The sequence below is a fragment of the Oncorhynchus nerka genome, linkage group LG12, assembly GCF_034236695.1.
Source record: "Oncorhynchus nerka isolate Pitt River linkage group LG12, Oner_Uvic_2.0, whole genome shotgun sequence".
Lineage (NCBI taxonomy): Eukaryota > Metazoa > Chordata > Actinopteri > Salmoniformes > Salmonidae > Oncorhynchus > Oncorhynchus nerka.
Genome location: NC_088407.1, coordinates 42,315,999 through 42,340,126, shown reverse-complemented (window position 1 = coordinate 42,340,126; position 24,128 = coordinate 42,315,999). Strand labels below are relative to the sequence as shown.

General features: G+C 41.5%; 1 protein-coding gene across 1 annotated transcript; it reads right to left on the bottom strand.

The window, feature by feature from the left end:
- Positions 1–1,249: 1,249 nt before the first annotated feature.
- LOC115138246 (prostaglandin E2 receptor EP2 subtype-like) lies at positions 1,250–23,258 on the bottom strand. Its single transcript, XM_029674915.2, has 2 exons — positions 22,201–23,258; positions 1,250–5,697 (listed from the first exon to the last, which is right to left on the bottom strand). Exons 1-2 carry the CDS (start codon positions 23,014–23,016, stop codon positions 5,515–5,517), a joined length of 999 nt encoding a protein of 332 aa, XP_029530775.1. The 5' UTR covers positions 23,017–23,258; the 3' UTR covers positions 1,250–5,514.
- Between the last annotated feature and the right edge of the window lie 870 nt (positions 23,259–24,128).

Genomic DNA, 24,128 nt, shown 5'->3' with positions numbered 1-24,128 from the left:
TCGAGACTGGTGTATTGCGGGTACTATTTAATGAAGCTGCCAATTAAGGACTTGTGAGGCATCGGTCTCTCAAATTAGACACACTAATGTACTTGTCCTCTTGCTCAGTTGTGCACCGGGGCCTCCCACTCCTCTTTCTATTCTGGTTAGCGCCAGTTTGCTGTTCTTTGAAGGGAGTAGTATACAGCGTTGTACGAGATCTTCAGTTTCTTGTCAATTTCTCGTATGGAATAACAAGAATAGACTGACGTGTTTCAGAAGAATGTTCTTTGTTTCTAGCCGTTTTGAGCCTGTAAGCGAACCAACAAATGCTGATGCTCCAGATACTCAACTAGTCTAAAGAAGGACAGTTTTATTGCTTCTTTAATCAGAACAGGTGTCAGCTGTGCTAACAATTGCAAAACGGTTTTCTAATGATCAATTATCCTTTTAAAGGAATAAACTTGGGTTAGCTAACACAACTTGCCATTGGAACACAGGCGTGATGGTTGCTGATAATGGGCCTCTATACGCCATTAAAAATCAGACTTTCCCAGCTACAATAGTCCTTTACAATATTAACAATGTCTACACTGTATTTCCCATCAATTTTATGTTATTTTAATGTACAAAAAATGTGCTTTTCTTTCAAAAACAACAACATTTCTAAGTGACCCCAAACTTTTGAACGGAAGGGTATGTATATTTATTCATGTACCATCTATCTCTGAGTATGCATTGTTAATCTTTCTTCAAGTGCTTGAGTCATTTTTGAGATGTTTGGCCTTTATGATTGGCATTTAGCACTCTCCACCCATGAGGTCTCCCCTATCTCACTTGAACTCTCTGTGTGTGTGTGTGTGTGTGCCTGTGTGTGTGCGTGTGTGTGCGCGTGCATGCATGTGTCTAACCAGCCGCACTCCTATCGATCAACATGCCACATAGCAGCTGTTTCCTGTCTGCCCCTTTCTAACTCTCTACTGTAGATCTACCAGTGCCCTGCCTTTGCCTGGAATGCAGTAAACACATATCAACTTTGCGAATGCTTCCTCTCTCTGCGCCCATTAAACCCAGGGCTGCCAAGAGATAATTATATTAACAAGGACATCTTTAATAATATGAGATTGAATTGAATTTTTGATGAAGGACGAAACAGTGCTGACATTTTGGATCTCGTGATTAGGCCCTCGGTTTAGGTGATAACTGTCTCACAGAAAATGGTAGAGTAGCTGACAAAAGCGGGGGAAAAGAACATGGCACAGAAATCATCTGTAGTGGTACCAGCTTTATTATGTCATGTTACAAAACCAAAACATCAATCATTTTATTGACACATTTAAAAAACAAAAATCGGCCATTGAGACACAAACCGTACTAGCTGCAAGCAACAAGGCAAAAAAGGACATACTTTGACTTTGTTTTCGAGCTGCCTTTCTTGAAATTATCATAGCCTGCAATGATACGTAGGTACAAGGCCTGGAATATGTCACGTTGGGTTTCCGTCAAGGCAACCACGTGTACATTCTAAATGTGCAGAACGTACGAGTCAGCCGAACCGAAATGACATCAGACAGGTTGAACGAGGGGAATCAAATGATCACGTCTGGGAGGATGGCAGCTCTTGGCGACACGTGCCACATTGACAGACACCACATTGCAGTTGGTGATAAACACATTTCTTTCCCTCTCCGATGAGTGACTGAATTGTTTTAAAAAGATACAAATGTTTGTCTATTTTCACATTTGTTTACTATGATAACATAATCCTGTGGTTGAAATTTCACCCTCAAAACAACAGTTTGATGATTTTCTATCTATGTAGATTCCACATCACAATACGTTGACAAATTACATTGAAAGAAGTTTGTGCCCAGTGTGTTATGTCCCAAATGGCACCCTATACCCTACCGTATATATATATATATATATAAAAAAGTGCAGTATGTCGAGAATAGGGTGCTATTTGGGATGCTGCCAAAGAGAGATATGTTCAGCAGATTGATGCATGCTGCTCTCTCTAAAATATTACAGGTTCCTTTTGAAATGTGAAATGACTTTGAACAGCAACTGTATCAATAACACATTTTCTTAAAACGGACAAGGTGAATCATCTTATCTGATAAAGGAAGCACAAAGACACACATTTGTTAAGCACTTCTGAATTGTGTATCTGCTGCAGGGCTAGTGGTGGGTTGCCATGGATTCAGCCATTGATTACATACAGTGCCTTCAGAATGTATTCACACCCCCTTTTTTTGTGATTAAATTGAGATTTTGTGTCACTGATCTACACACGATACCCCATAAAGTTAAGTGAAATTTTGTTTGTAGAACATTTTGTAGATTAATAAAAAAACATGTAAAGCTGTAATGTCTTGGGTCAATAAGTATTCAACTCCTCTGTTATGGCAAGCCTAAGCTCAGGAGTAAAAATGTGCATAATAAATCACAAAAATTACATGTGTTCAATAGTGGTTAACATGATTTTTGAATGACTACCCCATCTCTGCACCCCACACAATCAATGATCTGTAAGGTCCCTGAATCGAGTACTGCATTTCAAGCACAGATTCAACCACAAAGACCAGGGAGGTTTTTTTAGTGCCTTGCAAAGAAGGGCACCAGTTGGTCAATGTGTATAAAAAAAAGCTGAATATCCCTTTGAGCATGGTGAAGTTATTAATTAGGCTTTGAATGGTGTACCAATACACCCAGTCCCTACAAAGCATCCTTCCTAACTCAGTTGCCGGAGAGGAAATAAACTGCTCAGGGATTTCACCATGAGGCCAATGGGTATTTTAAAAACAATTACAGAGTTTAATGGTTGTGATATGAGAAAAATGTGGCTGGATCAACAACATTGTAGTTACTCCACAATACTATCCTAAATGACAGAGTGGAAAGAATTAAGCCTGTACAGAATACAAATATTCCAAAACATGTGTCATGTTTGCAACAAGGCACTTTAGTAATAATGCAAAAAAATGTGGCAAAGAAATTTACTTTTTATCCTGAATACAAGGCATTATGTTTGGGGCAAATTCAACACATCACTGAGTACCATGTTATGGGTATGCTTGTCAACGGAGAAAGGACTAGGGAGTTTTTTAGGATACAAATAAACGGAATACAGCTCAGCACAGGCTAAATTCTAGAGGAAAACCTGATTCAGTCTTCTTTTCAACAGACACTGGGAGACTAATTCACCTTTCAGCAGGACAATAACCTAAAACACAAGACCAAGACAACATTGAATGTTCCTGAGTGGCCTAGTTACAGTTTTGACATAAATCAGCTTGAAAATCTATGGCAAGACTTGAAAATGGCTTTCTAGCAATGATCAACGAACTATTTGACACAGCTTGAATTAAAAAATTATAATAATAATGGGCAAATATTGTACAATCCAGGTGTGCAAAGTATTTTGTGTAGATTGTTGACCAAAAAGGACAATTGAAAACAAATAATTCTCACTTTGTAACACAACAAATGTAGAAAGGCACTCTGGAAGAGGAGGTTTGTGCCTCTGGTCTCCCATTCCCCTTTGCAGGAGCTTGAGAATATAAATCCATTCAACATTCTCCCACCACGAGGCAGGGGACCTTAGGCCGCCTTAACATAACAGACCTTGGCTAAAACAGAAATTGAGCTTTTCTTATTGGAAAAGTTCAGCTAGTTCTTCCGTTTCGGTCCATTTATCTTTTGTTCTGTGCCTAATGAACACGACCCAGGACATGCAAATGACATGACTAATCGGCTTTATTAATCAATCCAGAGAATAAACCGAATTAATTACATTTGTAATCAAAATCGTATGCCTGTTCCCGGGGAGCCAGCTGCAATGTAATTAACTCCATATAATTATGATGTCATTATTATGTCTTCGTTAGTATTCGTGACTAGTGATCCAATTCAAGGCTCTGCATGTTGTTAATCTAATGTTGTCTCCCAAAGGCCACATGAGCATCTGATTTGCTTGTGCAAGTTCTATTGGTGGAGCTCGTCAGTTTGTTTTGATTATGGAAGAGTAATAACTTTTTAAAGGGGTGGTTAAGAGTCTAACTTTGTTAAAACACACATCTGGATGCCATCACTGACGTGGGCCTATGACAGGAGGTAGGGTTCCAGAAAGGGTTGGGCGGATAAAGGCTGACGGATGGATGAGTCAGGCGCATATTTACAGAAGTGTTAACACACGCATACACACAAATGCACAAACGTACACACACGCACTGGCGAACACACACACGCTGGCACATTAATACACATCTGTCAGTCTCAATCAGGATCTTCCGCAGTACTGATTAACGCGAATACATGAACAATAGGTATAATAGGTACATGGTAGGATTCCCTGTAAACATCATGTATTTTTGGTGCCATCTCTTTGACACTGACACACACACGTGCACACGGGAACGACAGATTTAGAACTGCACACTGAACATCATAAGCTCCTTGTCAGCTTCGGGTGCATTAATACATCAATGAGATCTGAACACACATCATAATAAATACTCAGGCTGTCATTTCATCACAAAGAAACCTCAAGAATACAGAGGGCATCTCCTTTATCTTCTTACGATTCCAGCATAACATCACCACATACATTTTGCATGCTACCCAACTTCAAATAACCAACATCTGGTTCCAAGTTCATAGTGCCACTCAACCATGTGACAAAAGAAGGTGTCAAAAATAAATGTAATTCTCGAGCTCTTGCCCTTTGGCTTTTCGAGGTGAGCACCCAGTGGGAGGAAAGGTGAACAGATCATAGATGCAGGGAGCAGGGATATTGTGTGTGAATCCAGCTTGCATCACATGGATGAAGTCTCTGAATGTTCTATTCATGATACGCAATTCCCCAAACCACAAGGATGTCATATGATAGTGGAAGGAACACCTCAATACAAAGAAACTTCCCTGGGAGTCCCGGGGCATGCTAAAAGGGCATGGCGCCAACAACGCAAGCCTCTGGAACATGATCAACTCATATAAAATACAGTCCTTATTTGATTGAGTCCCTTCAGTGTTGTGAATCCTATGTTGCTGTCCTTGTAGTGGTCTCTGGTTTGGGAGTCCATGCTGTAAGAACATATAACGTGTAGTGCTTTTAAGAACATGACCCGTAATGCAACCCCACTCTCCTTGGAGTTCGAGTCTGCTGCTGGCCTCCGGAGTCTTCCAATTTGAGCCTCTCAGAGCTTGTTCTAAAACAAGAACGCTGCAGCCTACGTTTGCAGGAACGTGTAGGTTGCTGCTCCGCTTGTCCAGCTGTTGTAGCTCAACACCTCAACACCTCTCCCCCCGCCATAGAACCAGACCACTGGGAAGGCCGGGACATGTGGGCAGCAGCTCTATTCTGAGTGGCTACTCCCTTCGGAGGCTATTACAAGGCCCCAATCAGGTCCAATACATCAGCGGGTCAAACCATCTGCGTGGACATGGGGGGTGGGTGAACTCAGAAGAAGCACTGGGATGGCACAGCTCCAGCTGGGCGGGCGTGTCCTTCCCCAGGGAAGACTTGAAGAAGGACTACCTGGAGCGCAGGAGGGGCACCTTGCACAACGCTCCCCAGAAGAAGCGCAGCACTGACGGGCTGAGGAAGATGAACACCCAGGGGTCCACGATGGAGTTGGTGGAGAGAAAGAGGAGGGCGATGAGGTCTGTCTTGTGGCTCTCTTTCCGCTGGCCCACGGAGTTTATGTACACACGGATCTAAGAGACAAGAGAGGAAGAAAAGACACTAAATAGCAAGTCCTAATGTCTTACCACGGGATGTCTAAGTGCGGTATCCGTGCCTGAGGCTTGTTAAACGGGTAACGCCAACACCTGCAGCACATACAGTATTCCTCCACCCCTCCCCAGCGTGGGTACGAATCCCAGCCCCACTACTATTCTTCATTCCCCCTCTCTGTTGTTCCCCACTCATTTCATCCTATCCCTCTCTGAATAAAATGAAAATACCCCCAAAATAAAGTATCACTGCTGTCACCATCAATTTTTAAAATTTTATTTAACCTTTATTTAACCAGGTAGGCAAGTTGATAACAAGTTCTCATTTACAATTGCGACCTGGCCAAGATAAAGCAAAGCAGTTCGACACATACAACGACACAGAGTTACACATGGAGTAAAACAAACATACAGTCAATGATACAGTAGAAACAAGTCTATAGACGATGTGAGCAAATGAGGTGAGATAAGGGAGGTAAAGGCAAAAAAAGGCCATGGTGGCAAAGTAAATACAATATAGCAAGTAAAACACTGGAATGGTAGATTTGCAGTGGAAGAATGTGCAAAGTAGAAATAAAAATAATGGGGTGCAAAGGAGCAAAACAAATAAATAAATTAAATAAATACTGTAGGGAAAGAGGTAGTTGTTTGGGCTAAATTATAGGTGGGCTATGTACAGGTGCAGTAATCTGTGAGCTGCTCTGACAGCTGGTGCTTAAAGCTAGTGAGGGAGATAAGTGTTTCCAGTTTCAGAGATTTTTGTAGTTCGTTCCAGTCATTGGCAGCAGAGAACTGGAAGGAGAGGCGGCCAAAGAAAGAATTGGTTTTGGGGGTGACCAGAGAGATATACCTGCTGGAGCGCGTGCTACACGTGGGTGATGCTATGGTGACCCGTGAGCTGAGATAAGGGGGGAATTTACCTAGCCAGTGGGTTTGGCGACGAGTATGAAGCAAGGGCCAGCCAACGAGAGCGTACAGGTTGCAATGGTGGGTAGTATATGGGGCTTTGGTGACAAAACGGATGGCACTGTGATAGACTGCAACCAATTTGTTGAGTAGGGTATTGGAAGCTATTTTGTAAATGACATCGCCGAAGTCGAGGATTGGTAGGATGGTCAGTTTTACAAGTGTATGTTTGGCAGCATGGGTGAAGGATGCTTTGTTGCGAAATAGGAAGCCAATTCTAGATTTAACTTTGGATTGGAGATGTTTGATGTGGGTATGGAAGGAGAGTTTACAGTCTAACCAGACACCTAGGTATTTGTAGTTGTCCACGTATTCTAAGTCAGAGCCGTCCAGAGTAGTGTTGTTGGACAGGCGGGCAGGTGCAGGCAGCGATCGGTTGAAGAGCATGCATTTAGTTTTACTTGTATTTAAGAGCAATTGGAGGCCATGGAAGGAGAGTTGTATGGCATTGATGCTTGCCTGGAGGGTTGTTAACACAGTGTCCAAAGAAGGGCCAGCAGTATACAGAATGGTGTTGTCTGCGTAGAGGTGGATCAGAGACTCACCAGCAGGAAGAGTGACATCATTGATGTATACAGAGAAGAGAGTCGGTCCAAGAATTGAACCCTGTGGCACCCCCATAGAGACTGCCAGAGGTCCGGACAGCAGGCCCTCCGATTTTACACACTGAACTCTATCAGAGAAGTAGTTGGTGAACCAGGAGAGGCAATCATTTGAGAAACCAAACCAAACAATAACTGGCAAGGCTTAAAAGAGCATATTTTTTGCAATTCATCTGATCACTTTTCATAACATTCTGGAGTATATGCAAATTGCCATCATACAAACTGAGGCAGCAGACTTTGTGAAAATTAATATTTGTGTCATTCTCAACTTTTAGCCATGACTGTACATTTATTTTCTATTTTTTTATTTTACCTTTATTTATACCGTTTTTTTCTCATTGAGATAATATCTCTTTTCCAAGAGAGACCTGGTCCAATAGCAGCAGAGGGAACAGTGTTTCAGACAAAACAACTTACATACACTAACACAACATTAAATCTCATTGTCCCAAAAGTAAAGCAGACCAGAATGTACTCCTTGCTGTTACCTAACCAGCCAAACCACATTCCTTGTATCCTCTATGTTTGTTTTGAAACCCTCAAACACAGGATCGGCAATGGGTGAAGTTGGCAAGGGCCAACTTCATTTTAGGAGATCAGCTTCAATGTCAGATTATCGGAAACAGATCGTCTTTAGTGAAACAAAAGCTTCAGAAGAGGAAGCTAATTATGGAGTAACGCTCTCAAATAAACAAAAAAGGAAGGCTGTAAAGTAATACATAAATAAATATATAAACACATTTTGGCAGGACCTCAGAGGATAGCAGCATGGGAACCTTGGTTGTGTCCTCTCGAACACCACCCTTCACTTGCTCATAAAAAGTGATCCACTACAACACACTACTGGGCCCATGGCGTTGCAAGGGTCACAGCAATGATTGACTGTGAGTGAGAAAACGTACCAACACGACCACGTACTGACGGTATGTAACCCTATACTCAAGAGTACTGTATTTAGATGATTTAAGACGGCCTTAAACTTCAGAAATTGTTTATTTTCCTAAAATAGCCTCACATTTGTATATATTAATTGGACCAAAGAAGATGGAAATATGCAATCCTACCTATGGAGAACATTCAAATAATATAATAATATGGATCTTTACTGTAACTGTGCCCTAATTAAAATGCCAATATGTAACTTTTTGGGAGACTCGACCAAATTCACATAGTAATGTAAGTTATAGATTCGTCATTCTACTTGAAAGCAGAGTATAAGAATAATGATGATCCATGCTTCTTTGAAAACATACTGTAAATACTGAATAACAATATACATTTACATTTACATTTAAGTCATTTAGCAGACGCTCTTATCCAGAGCGACTTAAAAATTGGTGCGTTCACCTTAAGACATCCAGTGGAACAGCCACTTTACAATAGTGCATCTAAATCTTTTAAGGGGGGGGGGGGGGGGTGAGAAGGATTACTTTATCCTATCCTAGGTATTCCTGAAAGAGGTGGGGTTTCAGGTGTCTCCGGAAGGTGGTGATTGACTCCGCTGTCCTGGCGTCGTGAGGGAGTTTGTTCCACCATTGGGGGGGCCAGAGCAGCGAACAGTTTTGACTGGGCTGCGCGGGAACTGTACTTCCTCAGTGGTAGGGAGGCGAGCAGGCCAGAGGTGGATGAACGCAGTGCCCTTGTTTGGGTGTAGGGCCTGATCAGAGCCTGGAGGTACTGAGGTGCCGTTCCCCTCACAGCTCTAAATCTAAATATAAATGCAACATGCAAACATTTCTGTGATTTTACTAAGTTACAATTCATATAAGGAAATCAGTGAATTTAAGTAAAATCATTAGGCCCTAATCTATGGATTTCATAGGCCCATCCATTTGGAAGCCAGGTCCACACACTGGGGAGCAAGGCCCAGCCAATCAGAATGTATTTTTCCCCGCAAAAGGGCTTTATTACAGATAGAAATAATACGTTTCATCAGCTGTCTGGGTGGACAGTAGTGGAGAGGGTAGTAAGTTTTAAGTTCCTTGACGTACACATCACGGTCAAACTGAATTGGTCCACCAACACAGACAGCATGGTGAAGAAGGCGCAACAGTGCCTCTTCAACCTCAGGAGGCTGAAGAGATTTGCCTTGGCACCTAAAACATTCAAACTTTTACAGATGCACAATTGAGAGCATCCTGTCAGGCTGTATCACCGCCTGGTATGGCAACTGCACCGCCCGCAACCGCAGGGCTCTCCACAACGCATCACCGGGGGCAAATTACCTGCCATCCAGTACACTTACATCACCCGAGGGCCAAAAAGATCATCAAGGACAACAACCACCCGAGCGACTGCCTGTTCACCCCACTATCATCCAGAAGGCGAGGTCAGTACAGGTGCATCAAAGCTGGGACCGAGAGACTGAAAAACAGCTTCTATTTCAAGGCCATCCGACTGTTAAATAGCCATCACTAGGTGGCTTCCACCCGGTTACGTAACCCTGCACCTGAGCAGCTGCTGCCCTATATACATAAACTTGAAATAACTGGCCACTTTAATAATGGGACACTAGTCACTTTAATAATAATGGGACACTAGTCACTTTAATAATGTTTACATATTTTTGCTTTACTCATCTCATATGTATGTACTGTATTCTACTGTATTTTAGTCTATGCCACTCCGACATTGCTCATCCTAATATTTATATATTCCTTAATTCCATTATTTTACTTTTAAGTTTGTGTGTATTGCTGTGATTTGTTATATATTACTGTACTGTTGGAGCTACAAAGACAAGCATTCTGCTAAACACGCAATAACATCTGCTAAACATGTCTACGTGACCAATAACATTTCTTTGATCTGCTGCTGTGGTTGTGTGCATCCCTAACATGGGGAAAGTAAACAGTTAGATATCTGGATGCAGAACCATAAATGTGAGGGACCGGCTCGGTCTTATGTAGGAAAATTTGAAATTGTGTTTTTTTTTTACATTGGATAAAAGTAGAGACTCAGAGCTACAAAATGGTATATCATACACTGCATTTGAGGAACAATGGTAAAGTAATTCTGCTTTGAAAGTTGACAGACTTGTAAATACCAACTTTTGAGAGAATAGTCTTTGAATGTTTGGTACCTACTGTAGAACTCTCCTTTATCTACACCCATTCAGCATTGTTCACCTCTTAAGCCAGCCCCACCCATCTTTTTAAGGATTCACATGAGGTACTAAACAGTGAGTGGTGTAGTAAAGATTAAGACCAAATGTGGTAAAAGTAGTAGCCTTACAATAAGGAAAAATTCCATGTAAACAGGAAGTGTCCCAGATAAAAAATATTTTATAAATATTAGATGACACTTACCCAGACACACTTGTCTAAATTGATGGGTCGACAGCTTTTACCCCCAAGCCATCAGACTCCTGAGCAGGTAATCAAATGGCTACCCAGACTATTTGCACTGTGTGCCCCCCCAACCATTCTTTTACGCTGCTGCTACTCTCAGTTGATCATATATGCATTGTCACTTGAACTATACATTCATGTACATACTACCTCAATTGCCCGGACCAACCAGTGCTCCCGCTCATTGGCTAACCGGGCCATCTGAATTGTGTCCCGCCACCCACCACCCCCTCTTTTACACTACTGCTACTTTCTGTTCATCATATATGCATAGTCACTTTAACCATATCTACAGTTGTGGCCAAAAGTTTTGAGAATGACACAAATATAAATTTTCACAAAGTTTGCTGCTTCAGGGTCTTTAGATATTTTTGTCAGATGTTACTATGGAATACTGAAGTATAATTACAAGCATTTCATAAGTGTCAAAGGCTTTTATTGACAATTACATGAAGTTGATGCAAAGAGACAATATTTGCAGTGTTGAACCTTCTTTTTCAAGACCTCTGCAATACACCCTGGCATGCTGTCAACTAACTTCTGGGCCACATCCGGACTGATGGCAGCCCATTCTTGCATAATCAATGTTTGGAGTTTGTCCACAAATTCTCAATGGGATTAAGGTCTGGGAAGTTTCCTGGCCATCGACCCAAAATATTGAAGTTTTGTTCCCCAAGCCACTTAGTTATTACTTTTGACTTATGGCAAGGTGCTCCATCATACTGGAAAAGGCATTGTTCATCACCAAACTGTTTCTGGATGTTTGGAAGAAGTTGCTCTTGGAAAATGTGTTGGTATCATTCTTTATTCATGGCTGTGTTCTTAGGCAACATTGTGAGTGAGCCCACTTCCTTGGCTGAGAAGCAACCCCACACATGAATGGTCTCAGGAGGCCTTTAGCTTTACAGGACTGATGGTAGCGCTCACCTTGTCTTCTTCAGGCAAGCTTTTTTCCGGACGCCCCAAACAATCAGAAAGGGGATTCATCAGAGAAAATGACTTTACCCCAGTCCTCAGCAGTCCAAACCCTGTACCTTTTGCAGAATATCAGTCTGTTCCTGATGTTTCTCCTGGAGAGAAGTGGCTTTGCTGCCCTTCTTGACACCAGGCCATACTCCAAAAGTCTTCGCCTCACTGTGCGTACAGATGCACTCACACCTGCCTGCTGCCATTCCTGAGCAAGCTCTGTACTGGTGGTGCCCCGATCCCACAGCTGAATCAACTTTAGGAGACGGTCCTGGTGCTTGCTGGACTTTCTTGGGAGCCCTGAAGCCTTCTTCACAAGAATTGAACCGCTCTCCTTGAAGTTCTTGATGATCCGATAAATGGTTGATTTAGGTGCAATCTTACTGACAGCAATATCCTTGCCTGTGAAGCCCTTTTTGTGCAAAGCAATGATGACGGCACGTGTTTCCTTGCAGGTAACCATGGTTGACAGAGAAATAACAATGATTCCAAGCACCACCCTCCTTTTGAAGCTTCCAGTCTGTTATTCGAACTCAATCAGCATGACAGAGTGATCTCCAGCCTTGTCCTCGTCAACACTCACACCTGTGTTAACGAGAGAATCACTGACATGATGTCAGCTGGTCCTTTTGTGGCAGGGCTGAAATGCGGTGGAAATAATTTTTGGGGGGGTTCAGTTAATTTGCATGGCAAAGAGGGACTTTGCAATTAATTGCAATTCATCTGATCACTTTTCATAACATTCTGGAGTATATGCAAATTGCCATCATACAAACTGAGGCAGCAGACTTTGTGAAAATTAATATTTGTGTCATTCTCAACTTTTAGCCATGACTGTACATTTATTTTCTATTTTTTTATTTTACCTTTATTTATACCGTTTTTTTCTCATTGAGATAATATCTCTTTTCCAAGAGAGACCTGGTCCAATAGCAGCAGAGGGAACAGTGTTTCAGACAAAACAACTTACATACACTAACACAACATTAAACAAAACTATAAACACACATACAGTACCACAAATATTTTACATTAAAAACACAAACATCTTGACTAAAAACAGCTGGCCTCAAAACAATTACACTCTTCTATGACATATACATAGATGTGTTTAAACTCCACCAACGAAACTAGATCAACACATTTTAAAATGCGCTCTCACCACTGGCGTCCCCCAGGGCTCTGTTCTAGGCCCTCTCCTATTCTCGCTATACACCAAGTCACTTGGCTCTGTCATAACCTCACATGGTCTCTCCTATCATTGCTATGCAGACGACACACAATTAATCTTCTCCTTTCCCCCTTCTGATGACCAGGTGGCGAATCGCATCTCTGCATGTCTGGCAGACATATCAGTGTGGATGACGGATCACCACCTCAAGCTGAACCTCGGCAAGACGGAGCTGCTCTTCCTCCCGGGGAAGGACTGCCCGTTCCATGATCTCGCCATCACGGTTGACAACTCCATTGTGTCCTCCTCCCAGAGCGCTAAGAACCTTGGCGTGATCCTGGACAACACCCTGTCGTTCTCAACTAACATCAAGGCGGTGGCCCGTTCTTGTAGGTTCATGCTCTACAACATCCGCAGAGTACGACCCTGCCTCACACAGGAAGCAGCGCAGGTCCTAATCCAGGCACTTGTCATCTCCCGTCTGGATTACTGCAACTCGCTGTTGGCTGGGCTCCCTGCCTGTGCCATTAAACCCCTACAACTCATCCAGAACGCCGCAGCCCGTCTGGTGTTCAACCTTCCCAAGTTCTCTCACGTCACCCCGCTCCTCCGCTCTCTCCACTGGCTTCCAGTTGAAGCTCGCATCCGCTACAAGACCATGGTGCTTGCCTACGGAGCTGTGAGGGGAACGGCACCTCAGTACCTCCAGGCTCTGATCAGGCCCTACACCCAAACAAGGGCACTGCGTTCATCCACCTCTGGCCTGCTCGCCTCCCTACCACTGAGGAAGTACAGTTCCCGTGCAGCCCAGTCAAAACTGTTCGCTGCTCTGGCCCCCCAATGGTGGAACAAACTCCCTCACGACGCCAGGACAGCGGAGTCAATCACCACCTTCCGGAGACACCTGAAACCCCACCTCTTTCAGGAATACCTAGGATAGGATAAAGTAATCCTTCTCACCCCCCCTTAAAAGATTTAGATGCACTATTGTAAAGTGGCTGTTCCACTGGATGTCTTAAGGTGAACGCACCAATTTGTAAGTCGCTCTGGATAAGAGCGTCTGCTAAATGACTTAAATGTAAATGTAAATGTAAAATGTTCAGCAGAGAATTCCAGGACCAAGGTGCTAAGTAACTAAAACTATTTCTACCATGACCTGTTCTACTTTTTGGTACTGTTAGAAGCAAAACAGAATGGGACCAAATTGATATTTATTTACTGACCTGACTAAAAAAGAACAGAGATAAAATGGCATTTTACCCAATATGGCCTTATAAATCAGTGTATACCAGTGTTTAAGCCTACGTAAGGTCAATGACGACCAGTCAACAGCGCTGTAGAGATCACAATGATGTGTTAGACGTTTCTGATTTGAAATTAACCTGAGGGCTGCATGATACACTGAATCAATTGCTCTCAGGGTAGTGGCTGAGGCCTGCATATATATAACATCACTAAAATCTAAAACCGACAGTAATTGTACATCGTGCCAGCTCCTTCCTCAAAAGAAAAACAAGCCTTATGCTGGTAATAAAATCTTGTTTTCAGCTGGAGCTTCATTATTAACTTTCTACATGCACAGTGAAGGTCAGCTTATCATCAACCAACAAACCCAAATATGTGTACACTTTAACTTGCTCTATAGTATGTCCAGCCAATGTAGCAATGACATGATTTGTAACATGCCTGGCATTTGAAAATACCATGCATTTTGTTTTACCCGAATTTAGAATCAGCTTTAAATCATACAGATTCTGTTGAATGATGTTAAATGCTCTTTGCGCATTTTCAAAAGCTAAAGATAAACTACGACCACTTGAATAAAGAACCGTATCACCTGCATAAAAATGAGCATCCGCTGTTTCAATAAGAACCCCAATGTTGTTGATATACAAAATGAACAACAGTGGGCCCAAAATAGAACCTTGCGGAACACCTGAGCACACCTCTATGGACTCAGATTTACAACCATCCGCCATTACACATTGTGTACGATTTGATAGGTAATTTATAAACCACAACATTTTAACCTTTGCACTAACACAGCATAGTCCACGGTATCAAAAGCCTTTGACAAATCAATAAAAACAGACACACAATGTAACTTCTTATCAAGAGCACAGTCATTTAAAACCTCTAATGTTGCTGAAAAAGTGCTGTGTCCAGACCTAAAACCTGATTGCAATTCCATTTAAGATGTTGTTTTCTTGGAAGTAGGTCTTGTGTACATACTACCTCAATCAGCCCGACTAACCTGTGTCTGTATGTAGCCTCGCTACTTTTATAGCCTAGCTACTGTATATAGCCTTGCTACTGATATTTTTCACTGTCTTTTTAATGTTTTTTTCTATACTTACCTATTGTTCACCTAATACCTTTTTTGCACTATTGGTTAGAGCCTGTAAGTAAGCATTTCACTTTAAGGTCTACACCTGTTGTATTCGGCGCACGTGACAAATAAACTTTGATTTGATTTGAAAGAAATGCTATAACCCCCAGCCACATATTGCCAAGTGGATGGGTCTCTACAACAGTCAAATTCTCCCCTTCAGAAGCTTAGATAAGCCCCCAAACCAGGAAGTACCAGTGTAGTAAGCATGGCATTGAATGAGGGCAGTGGCTAGCACTCTCATGGAGTCCTTATCAAGCAGCTTGGACTTTCTAGCCAATAACTTAGTCCTGGATTTAACTATCCATAGCACTTTTAGTGGCCATGCTCACACCTCCCAAGCTTCCATCAAGATCTTGCTACCATGGAAATGAAAATAATCACCCTGATTAACTCTTTAGTAATTTCCCAGTGTACCTATTTGCTTATGGTCTTGCCTACACCTAGTGACTTGTTTTTTAAATTATATGAGCAAGCAAAAAATATTCCATTTGATTTGGAACGGCATTTCAGACAAAATTAAACGGGCCTATTTATATAACAAATATGAATTCAGAGGGCAGAAATTATTAAATATTAAAGCAGTAGACCTCTCACTAAAGTCTTCAGTCATACAAAAGTTATACTTAAACCCAAACTGGTTATCTAGCAGATGAGTAAAAATGTCTCTCCCCATATTCAAGAATGGCCCTTTTCCCTTTAATCAGATTACAATCTCTTACTTTCGGCTATTTGAAAATTAAAATCCAAAATATCGCTATTAAAACATGCCATAAAAGTTGGTTGCAATTTCAGTTTAATCCACCAGAAAAGACAGAACAAATATTACAAGAAATGTTATGGTTAAACTCAAATATACTAATTGATTAAAAAAACAATGTCATAATAAATAACAAAAATTATAATCTTTGTAAATGTTATCATAAAAAGGACTGGTGGCGTAGTCACACATGCAGCTCACAAAAATATATGGAAATGTCTGCTCTACTCAAAATTACAACCAACTAATTGCAGCATTGCCGCAAAAATGGAAGAGCCAAGTGGAAGGGGGAGAAAATAAGGAACTTGTCTGTTGGCCTTGCTTTAAGACCAAAATTAGTTCAAGAAAATTGTGATAATTCAAAAAAAAAGTATAGCAGTTTAATGGGATGGACAAAAAAATGAACAGCTACACCACAGAGCTACACCACAGAGATAGTTCAAACCCCCGAGCTGACAAGGTACAAATCTGTCGTTCTGCCCCTGAACAGGCAGTTAACCCACTGTTCCTAGGCCTTCATTGAAAATAAGAATTTGTTCTTAACTGACTTGCCTAGTTAAATAAAGGTAAAATAAAATTAAAATAAAAGATTTAATGTACTAATTCCATGGCACACGGTTTATCAACCGATACACAAAACAATGCTGGATTCAAAACTTAAGAGTTTTTCAATTTAACCTCTTGCTCCTACTGGGATGCTTGCGTCCCATCCAGAGCTCTGGAAATGCAAATGCGCTACGCTAAATGCTAATAGTATTAGTTAAAACTCAAACGTTCATTAAAATACACATGCAGGGTATTGAATTAAAGCTACACTCGTTGTGAATCCAGGCAACAAGTCAGATTTTTAAAATGCTTTTCGGCGAAAGCATGAGAAGCTATTATCTGATAGCATGTAACACCACAAAAGACCCGCAGGGGACGTAAACAAAATAATTCGCATATTCGGCGCTACACAAACCGCACAATAAAATAGAAAACATTCATTACCTTTGACCATCTTCTTTGTTGGCACTCCTAGATGTCCCATAATCACTATTGGGTCTTTTTTTTCCGATTAAATCGGTCCATATATAGCCTAGATATCGTTCTATGTAGACTGTGTGATAAACGGGGGAAAAAAGCGTTTCATAACGTAACTTCATTTTTTTTAATTCTAAAAGTCGACGATAAACTTTCACAAAACACTTCGAAATACTTTTGTAATGCAACTTTAGGTATTAGTACACATTAATAAGCGATAAAATTCATCAGGAGGCGATGTAAAAATCTTTAGCTGTCGTCTGGAAAAAAATGTCTGGAGAGAGCTTGACCAAAATATCTGGGCGGAGACTGGAGGGAAGTGGTTCCCTTGTTTCGGTTCAACCAAGAATCAAAGCTGAATCAAATGACAAGACTCTAGACAACGTGTGGAAGCTGTATGCGCTGAAACCTCGGCCTTATGTAATTCGGTTCACTTTGAACAATTGCTGGAAGTAGCGCAAGGATATTTATTTCCATTTTCAGTGATCAGGTTTTCCTGCGCTTTTCGATGGAACTCACGTTCTGTTAAAGCCACAGCCGTGATTTAACCAGTTTTATAAACGTCTGAGTGTTTTCTATCCACACATACTAATCATATGCATATACTATATTCCTGGCATGAGTAGCAGGGCGCTGAAATGTTGCGCGATTTTTAACAGAATGTTCAAAAAAGTAGAGGGTCGACTTAAGAGGTTTTAAATTATTATACAAAATTATTGCAACCAATAGAATATTATATATATGGGGGATACAACCATCCCAGCTCTGCAGATTTTGCTGCGAAGTGACAGAATCATTAGATCATTTGTTTTGGTACTGTCCATATGTAGCTTGTTTTTGGTCGTAGGTTCAGGAATGCCTGAAGAATTGCAACATTTACCTGGAGCTAAACAGCACTGCTGGCTGATTTAAAAAGTCATAGTCAATCAATCAATAATATGATAATATTCTTAGCAAAATTATTCTTTAATGTAAAATATGTAGAATCTATGAGAATAGAAAGGTTTAATACTTTTGTGAAGCATCACAGCACAGTTGACAAATATATGGCAAATAGAAATCAAAACTGGACGGTCTTCAGAGATATATGAAAGGGGTTGAGGGTAGCTGAAGGATGGGACTAAAAACAAACAAAAAGGTAACTATTGTAAAATATTCTGTGTCTGGAGAATGTATATATAAGCTGGAAATAGAAGCCTAAGTGTTGTTGTCCATTATTTTACTCCAAATAGTGGAGGTGTGGTAGGGTTAGGGGAAAATAATAAAGGAAAATGTATTTAAAAATATATTTTATATATTTACAAAATAAATATATGGGGGATTGGAAATGATGCAAACAATTACATTGATGGAAGCCACAATCTACAAAATAATAATAACGAATAAAAATGTAAAGTATAACAAGCGGTAGATATGTTTTATGTGCACTATTTCTATTTCTAAGTTTTGTTTTTGTATCTTTTACTGTCGGTTTTGTACACCAGCTTCAAACAGCTTGTCATGACTTCCGCCAAAGTTGGTGCCTCTCCTTATTCGGGTGGCGTTCGGCGGTCGTCGTCACCGGCTTTCTAGCCTCCACCGATCAACATTTCTTTTTCCATTTGTTTTGTCTTGATTGTACACACCTGGTTCCCATTACGTTTGAATTATTTCCCTATTTAACCCTCTGGAGCCATCATGGTTTTGTGCGTGTTTATTGTTGTCAGTTGTCTCGTTTATGTGATTCTGGATTTTCGTTCTCCTTGTTGGAAGATTATTTTTGAGTAAAGTTACTATTATTACTCATCTCTGTGTCCTGCGCCTGACTCCGCCTTACCCACATCACCTAGACTCTGACACAGCTGAAATAATAATATTTTTGGTTATGGAAAATACACTAGATGGTACAAAGATTCTCGACACTATACTCGCTTATTTTGCCACATAAACTGAAATTAGCCAAACTATTAGAGTTTTAGCAACCAGGAAATGGTGGAGCAATTTCTGCATAGTGCAACTTTAAAACATACAGAGTTTATTGATAAGCTAATCAAACAAGAGCGAGGGTAGGCTGAGGCCAGAGCAACAATGACACTATCTAAATATCTATTCCACATGCTAAATGGCACAGAGCCGAAGATGTATTTGCAGGAGCGAAACAAGATTTGGTCTGGTACAAATTTCCAACAGTCTGTCTGTCGCTAGATACCTTAGAACAGATGCTATTTTCTGAAATAAAGTCAAATAAAGTACAAATGCCATCAATATCCCTATCAAGTAATTCCACAATAATGATTGGAAAATGTGACCATCTCACAGGTTATTACTCTCAGTATTAGTGAGACACATTCCTCGACCGGGCACACACACACAAACACACACAGCCCCTGCTCTATGTGGCTAAGCTATGTGCACTATTTGGCTTTCCCAGTGTGACACACAAAGTGCTGACCCCAGTAAAAGTGGGCCAATTTCCTGAAACAACCATAATTACTCCAATATCCTGTTGGTGGAACTAGCAGTGTGAACAACCTCGAGGAGAGTGAAAAACACACCGCAGCCAGGCCTTACTTCTGTGTCTGCACGGTGCACAGGACCTTAGGTACTCACAAAGTGCAATGGGGCCAAGCTCATCCATATGAATTATTGACACTACTAAGTGTGAGAGGGTTGATTAGTGCTCTCAATACATTCATATTCCAGTAAGCATTAGGCAAATATAGTAATGGCTTTATAAGTACCTCCAGATGTTGATTCTCTACTATTTTTTCCTTGTGTCCTTTCTCTATGGCTCCTCAGAACGTATTGGAGAAGACATGGTTCCTCCTTTCTGACTTTCTCCTCCAATGCATTTTTGAGAAGGAAGCGATGAGATAGGACTTGAGGAATCGAGCAAAAGACGACTGAAGAAATAGCCTACATGTAATTTTGGTATTCCCTCCAACCAAGGTGCAATTTTGTTTCCCAAGAGTCAGGGGGTCAGGGAACAGCACCTTATCCCCAGGGCTTAATCTACTAAACACAAATACTTCAGAGAGCTACTTCAAATTCTCCACTAATTATGCTCTGTCTGAACCCTACGTACCCTGGAACTTGAGAAAACGCTGGCGGGATTGTTTCACGCGGTTGCTTGTTGTTTAGTTAGCGAGCACTCTGGGTGGATGTTGATGAGACAAGCAGATAGCTGTATTCTCAGTAGGTGTCCAATCGCAACAGTGAAACTAAGTTTAATTATTAATCATATCATCTGTGACTGAGGGCACAGAGGCAGGATGCGGTTTCATTAACAGCAGACCGACCTAGAGTATAGGCTTGAATCCCACAGGGGGTCTGACTGTGTCTGCATTGCCTTAGATAGAGTCTAGTGCACTATACTGCCTATAAGACTAACTCTGAGAGATAAGAACGATTAACCAAGATGTGGGAAATACGCTTAAAACTATAGGATCCTCATTTATCACCTTTTAAGAGTCAGAGTTTTCGAACACAATGGAATGTTTGAAATTGAACAAATCATGTTATTTATAACCTATACAAGTTATGTGGTTAACAACCAGACTCTTACAGTATGTGGGGTCCTGTGTTTGGCACGATAAGCAAGGCCGATGTTCCGCTTTCACGATTGATTTACAGACGGCGTCATGGGACATCCATGCGTTTGTGCGTAGGGCCGTTGTTGCTTTTCTCCATCGGGGCAGACACCTTGTCAATTTAGCAGGAGATCATTCTTCTGTAACAAGAACATGTTTCATGCCATCTACCTATTGGTGACCTTAAATCTATCAATGGATCTCATCCATCATACGGAGCGGGGGTGGTTGAGAGGGAAACTGAATTGGTCCCACTGTTGGGGACCTGGACCGCGGGGATGCGACCCTTATGAAGCTCCTATTGTGAGAAAGCTGACCTGACAGATAATGCATTATGATACAGTTATAATGCATTGACTTTTCATTATGTATGACCCCCTTATAGCCTTATAACGAGACATCATAAATGTCAATGCACTCTAAATGATTATACCTGTCAGAGTTAAATGACCAAAGTTGACTTTTGTAATGACCAGTTTTGGTTTTGTGGGGGAATTTTTCTGTGTGAAATGTCACTGGTTGGTTGGCATTTGGTTTCCTGCCTACATGACACATACAGTGACCTAAAAATAGGTACCACTCTGTTTCCTATTGTTGTCTACTTCCTTTCGCTTCTGAGTGTCTTTCATAAAATATAGTAATAATAACACAAACTCAATGTAGTAAGTGTTGAAGTACATAATGTGTTTATATCATAGCATAACTGGCACACTATCCCCAGGGAACACTAGTCTAATCTGACATATATCAAGAGCCAGGAGGATTCAATCACCACTTTATTGAACAAGAGGCAATTAGGACTAATGACCATGTAACTCCATGAATGGTGATATATGGGACACTGGGATTGCTGTGTCTTTACAGGACTCAATCTGCTAATCACAACAAATCACAGCTGACTGAGACAAGTGTCCACCCCTGACATACCATTGCACATGGATTCACAAAATCCCATCTAAAATCTTAGGTTAATGTACATTGATCCTCAGAATATACCATGAACAGGGCATTGAGGCAATACCTCAGTCAATGACAGGCGGGTTTTTAGGAGCAGGAGAAATATAGCTCCAACATATGGGCACGATTTGACATGCTAGTTGTGGTTAACCTTTAATGCTTCATCTTCGGTTGCAAAATGCTTTGAGATATATAAGACATATGTGAATGTCTTTATTGAAATTCAATGCCCTCTTTATTGCCTAACGGTACTGAATAAGAACATGTGTTACTCATTTTTTTTCTGAGAAACACTCTTTGTTTATACATGCACATTTTTATGCTGACTGTATTAGACAGGCATCCTAATATTTTTGGATGTCAAACTGTTTGGATGTTGGCTTTGCCTTTTACTTTCAGTAGACAATATGCCAAGGTATAATGCATGGCGAGACGGGCTATTAGCTTGTCTAACTATTATCATAATAATGATCATGATTAAATAACAGTCATTTTGAGTACGTTAAAGATTTCATAGAGAGACATAGCCTACCATATGAACCTCACATGTAGCCTACCACTGTTATAACAAGTAATATAGCATCAGAGTTGTCTGCAGACAAGTAAATTGTTATTACCTATCAAGTGAGAAATATAGCTTGACTCGATTGCGCAAAATATGTGTCAGACTATCAAAGGGACACTTGGGAGGCGAACAGTACAACATTTAGAATCGTTTTAAAAACTTACCACCAGAGGAAGGGAGCAAATCATGAATATCACCGTCATGAACACCAGTACGATGAGATGCTCGACCTCTTCGGACATGGAGAGGACTCTCCGGTCCTTCTTACTCCGAGTTGTCACGGATCCCCCGTTTAGTTTACGCCTCCGGTACATCAAAACCAGGTGATAAACGACAAAGGCGTTACAAGCCGCTACAGAAAGGACTAAAATGAGCATAACAGTTGCGTACAGGACTGGGTAAACACGGTCTTCGGGCATTAACGGATTCATGTCAATGAAGCACCACGTCCCCGGGCAATACTGCACGTAGTCCCCGAAACCCAAAAAGGGCATGATGCAAAACACCGCGCAAACTAAATAGATGAAAGGAATGGTGATGTATCCACAACGTTTAGTGATGTGCCGCCCGTAGAAGTAGGGGTAGCCAATTGAGAGGCATCGCTCGAGCGCCATGGCGAAGAGGAGAAATAAAGTGGCCAAACTGAAAAAAGTCATACAGAATCCAAAATACTCACACATTGCAGGAGGTTCAGTGTTAAACATAGCAATAATGGTGGTGTTTAAGGAATAGGCAGCCAGGACGAAAGGGCTGACCAGACAGGTGCCCATCAGGTCCGTGACGACCAGCGTAGTGACCAGAACGTGAAAGAGCGACAGTCGCTGCCGGCTCTGGTACTTCCTGCGGCGGATCTCCAAAAGGATCAAAGCGGCCAAGTTCCCTATCACTCCGGCGGAGAACATGATCGCGCTGATGCGCGGGTTCCCCTTGTCAATGTGCAGATTGCTGTGGCATGGGTCATTCTCTGTGTCATTTGCCATAGGAAGAGTTTTGCCTCCGTCAAATACTTCAGTCCTGCTCTATCTGGGTGATATTCCAAAACGATTTGCTGTTCCGCAGAATTAGACTTAAGTGCTTTAGTTTCAGCACTTTAAAAGGCTGCGGTGTCTGGGAGCTTGTGATAAGACACGTTGAGAGAGGAGGGCACCTAATTGTGATGGCGCCACAAGCGTATTCTCTCCACCTTTTCTTCACACGAATTACAACTCATCAGTGAAGTATAGTGAGCTAAGATTTCTATATCGTGGAGCTCCGCCCCATATGGGAGCTCTCCTCCTAGTGGTTTACCCAGCTGCCTAGGCAGCAAATAGCCTGAGAGAAAATTATGCACACACCTGCAGCCAATAGACTCCCATTATCTTCAGCAACAGGACTGGTCTGAGGAACCAGAGAAGCGAGAAGTCTCAGGAAAAACCCGGCATCCTGGTCTCGACTTAGTCCTTCAATGATCACGCATTTTCCACACCCAAAAGCTATTTTAAGAGCTCAGTATCGCTGCTCCACTATGGCGGCTACGGACGACTTACAGTTGAAGTCTGAAGTTTACATAAACCTTAGCCAAATACATTTAAACTCAGTTTTTCACAATTCCTGACATTAAATCCGAGTAAAAATGACTTGTCTCAGGTCAGTTAGGATCACCACTTTATTTTAAGAATGTGAAATGTCAGAATAATAGAGAGCATTATTTATTTCAGCTTTTATTTCTTTCATCACATTCATTCATGATGCCATCTATTTTGTGAAGTGCACCAGTCCCTCCTGCAGCAAAGTACCCTCACAACATGATGCTGCCACCCCCGTGCTTCACAGTTGAGATGGTGTTCTTCGGCTTGCAAGCATCCCCCTTTTTCCTCCAAACATAACATTTAACATCATTTACATTTAAGTCATTTAGCAGACGCTCTTATCCAGAGCGACTTACAAATTGGTGCTTTCACCTTATGACATCCAGTGGAACAGCCACTTTACAATAGTGCATCTAGGTCTTTTAAGGGGGGGGGGAGAAGGATTACTTTATCCTATCCTAGGTATTCCTTAAAGAGGTGGGGTTTCAGGTGTCTCCGGAAGGTGGTGATTGACTCCGCTGTCC

What these genes read in the sequence shown, in the direction of transcription:
- LOC115138246 (XM_029674915.2), bottom strand. Translation starts at nt 23,016, where the DNA reads ATGGCAAATGACACAGAGAATGACCCATGCCACAGCAATCTGCACATT. An exon ending in TTTGCTCCCTTCCTCTGGTG is followed by an intron (nt 5,698 to 22,200) that starts GTAAGTTTTTAA and finishes CTTGTCTCTTAG; the next exon opens with ATCCGTGTGTACATAAACTC.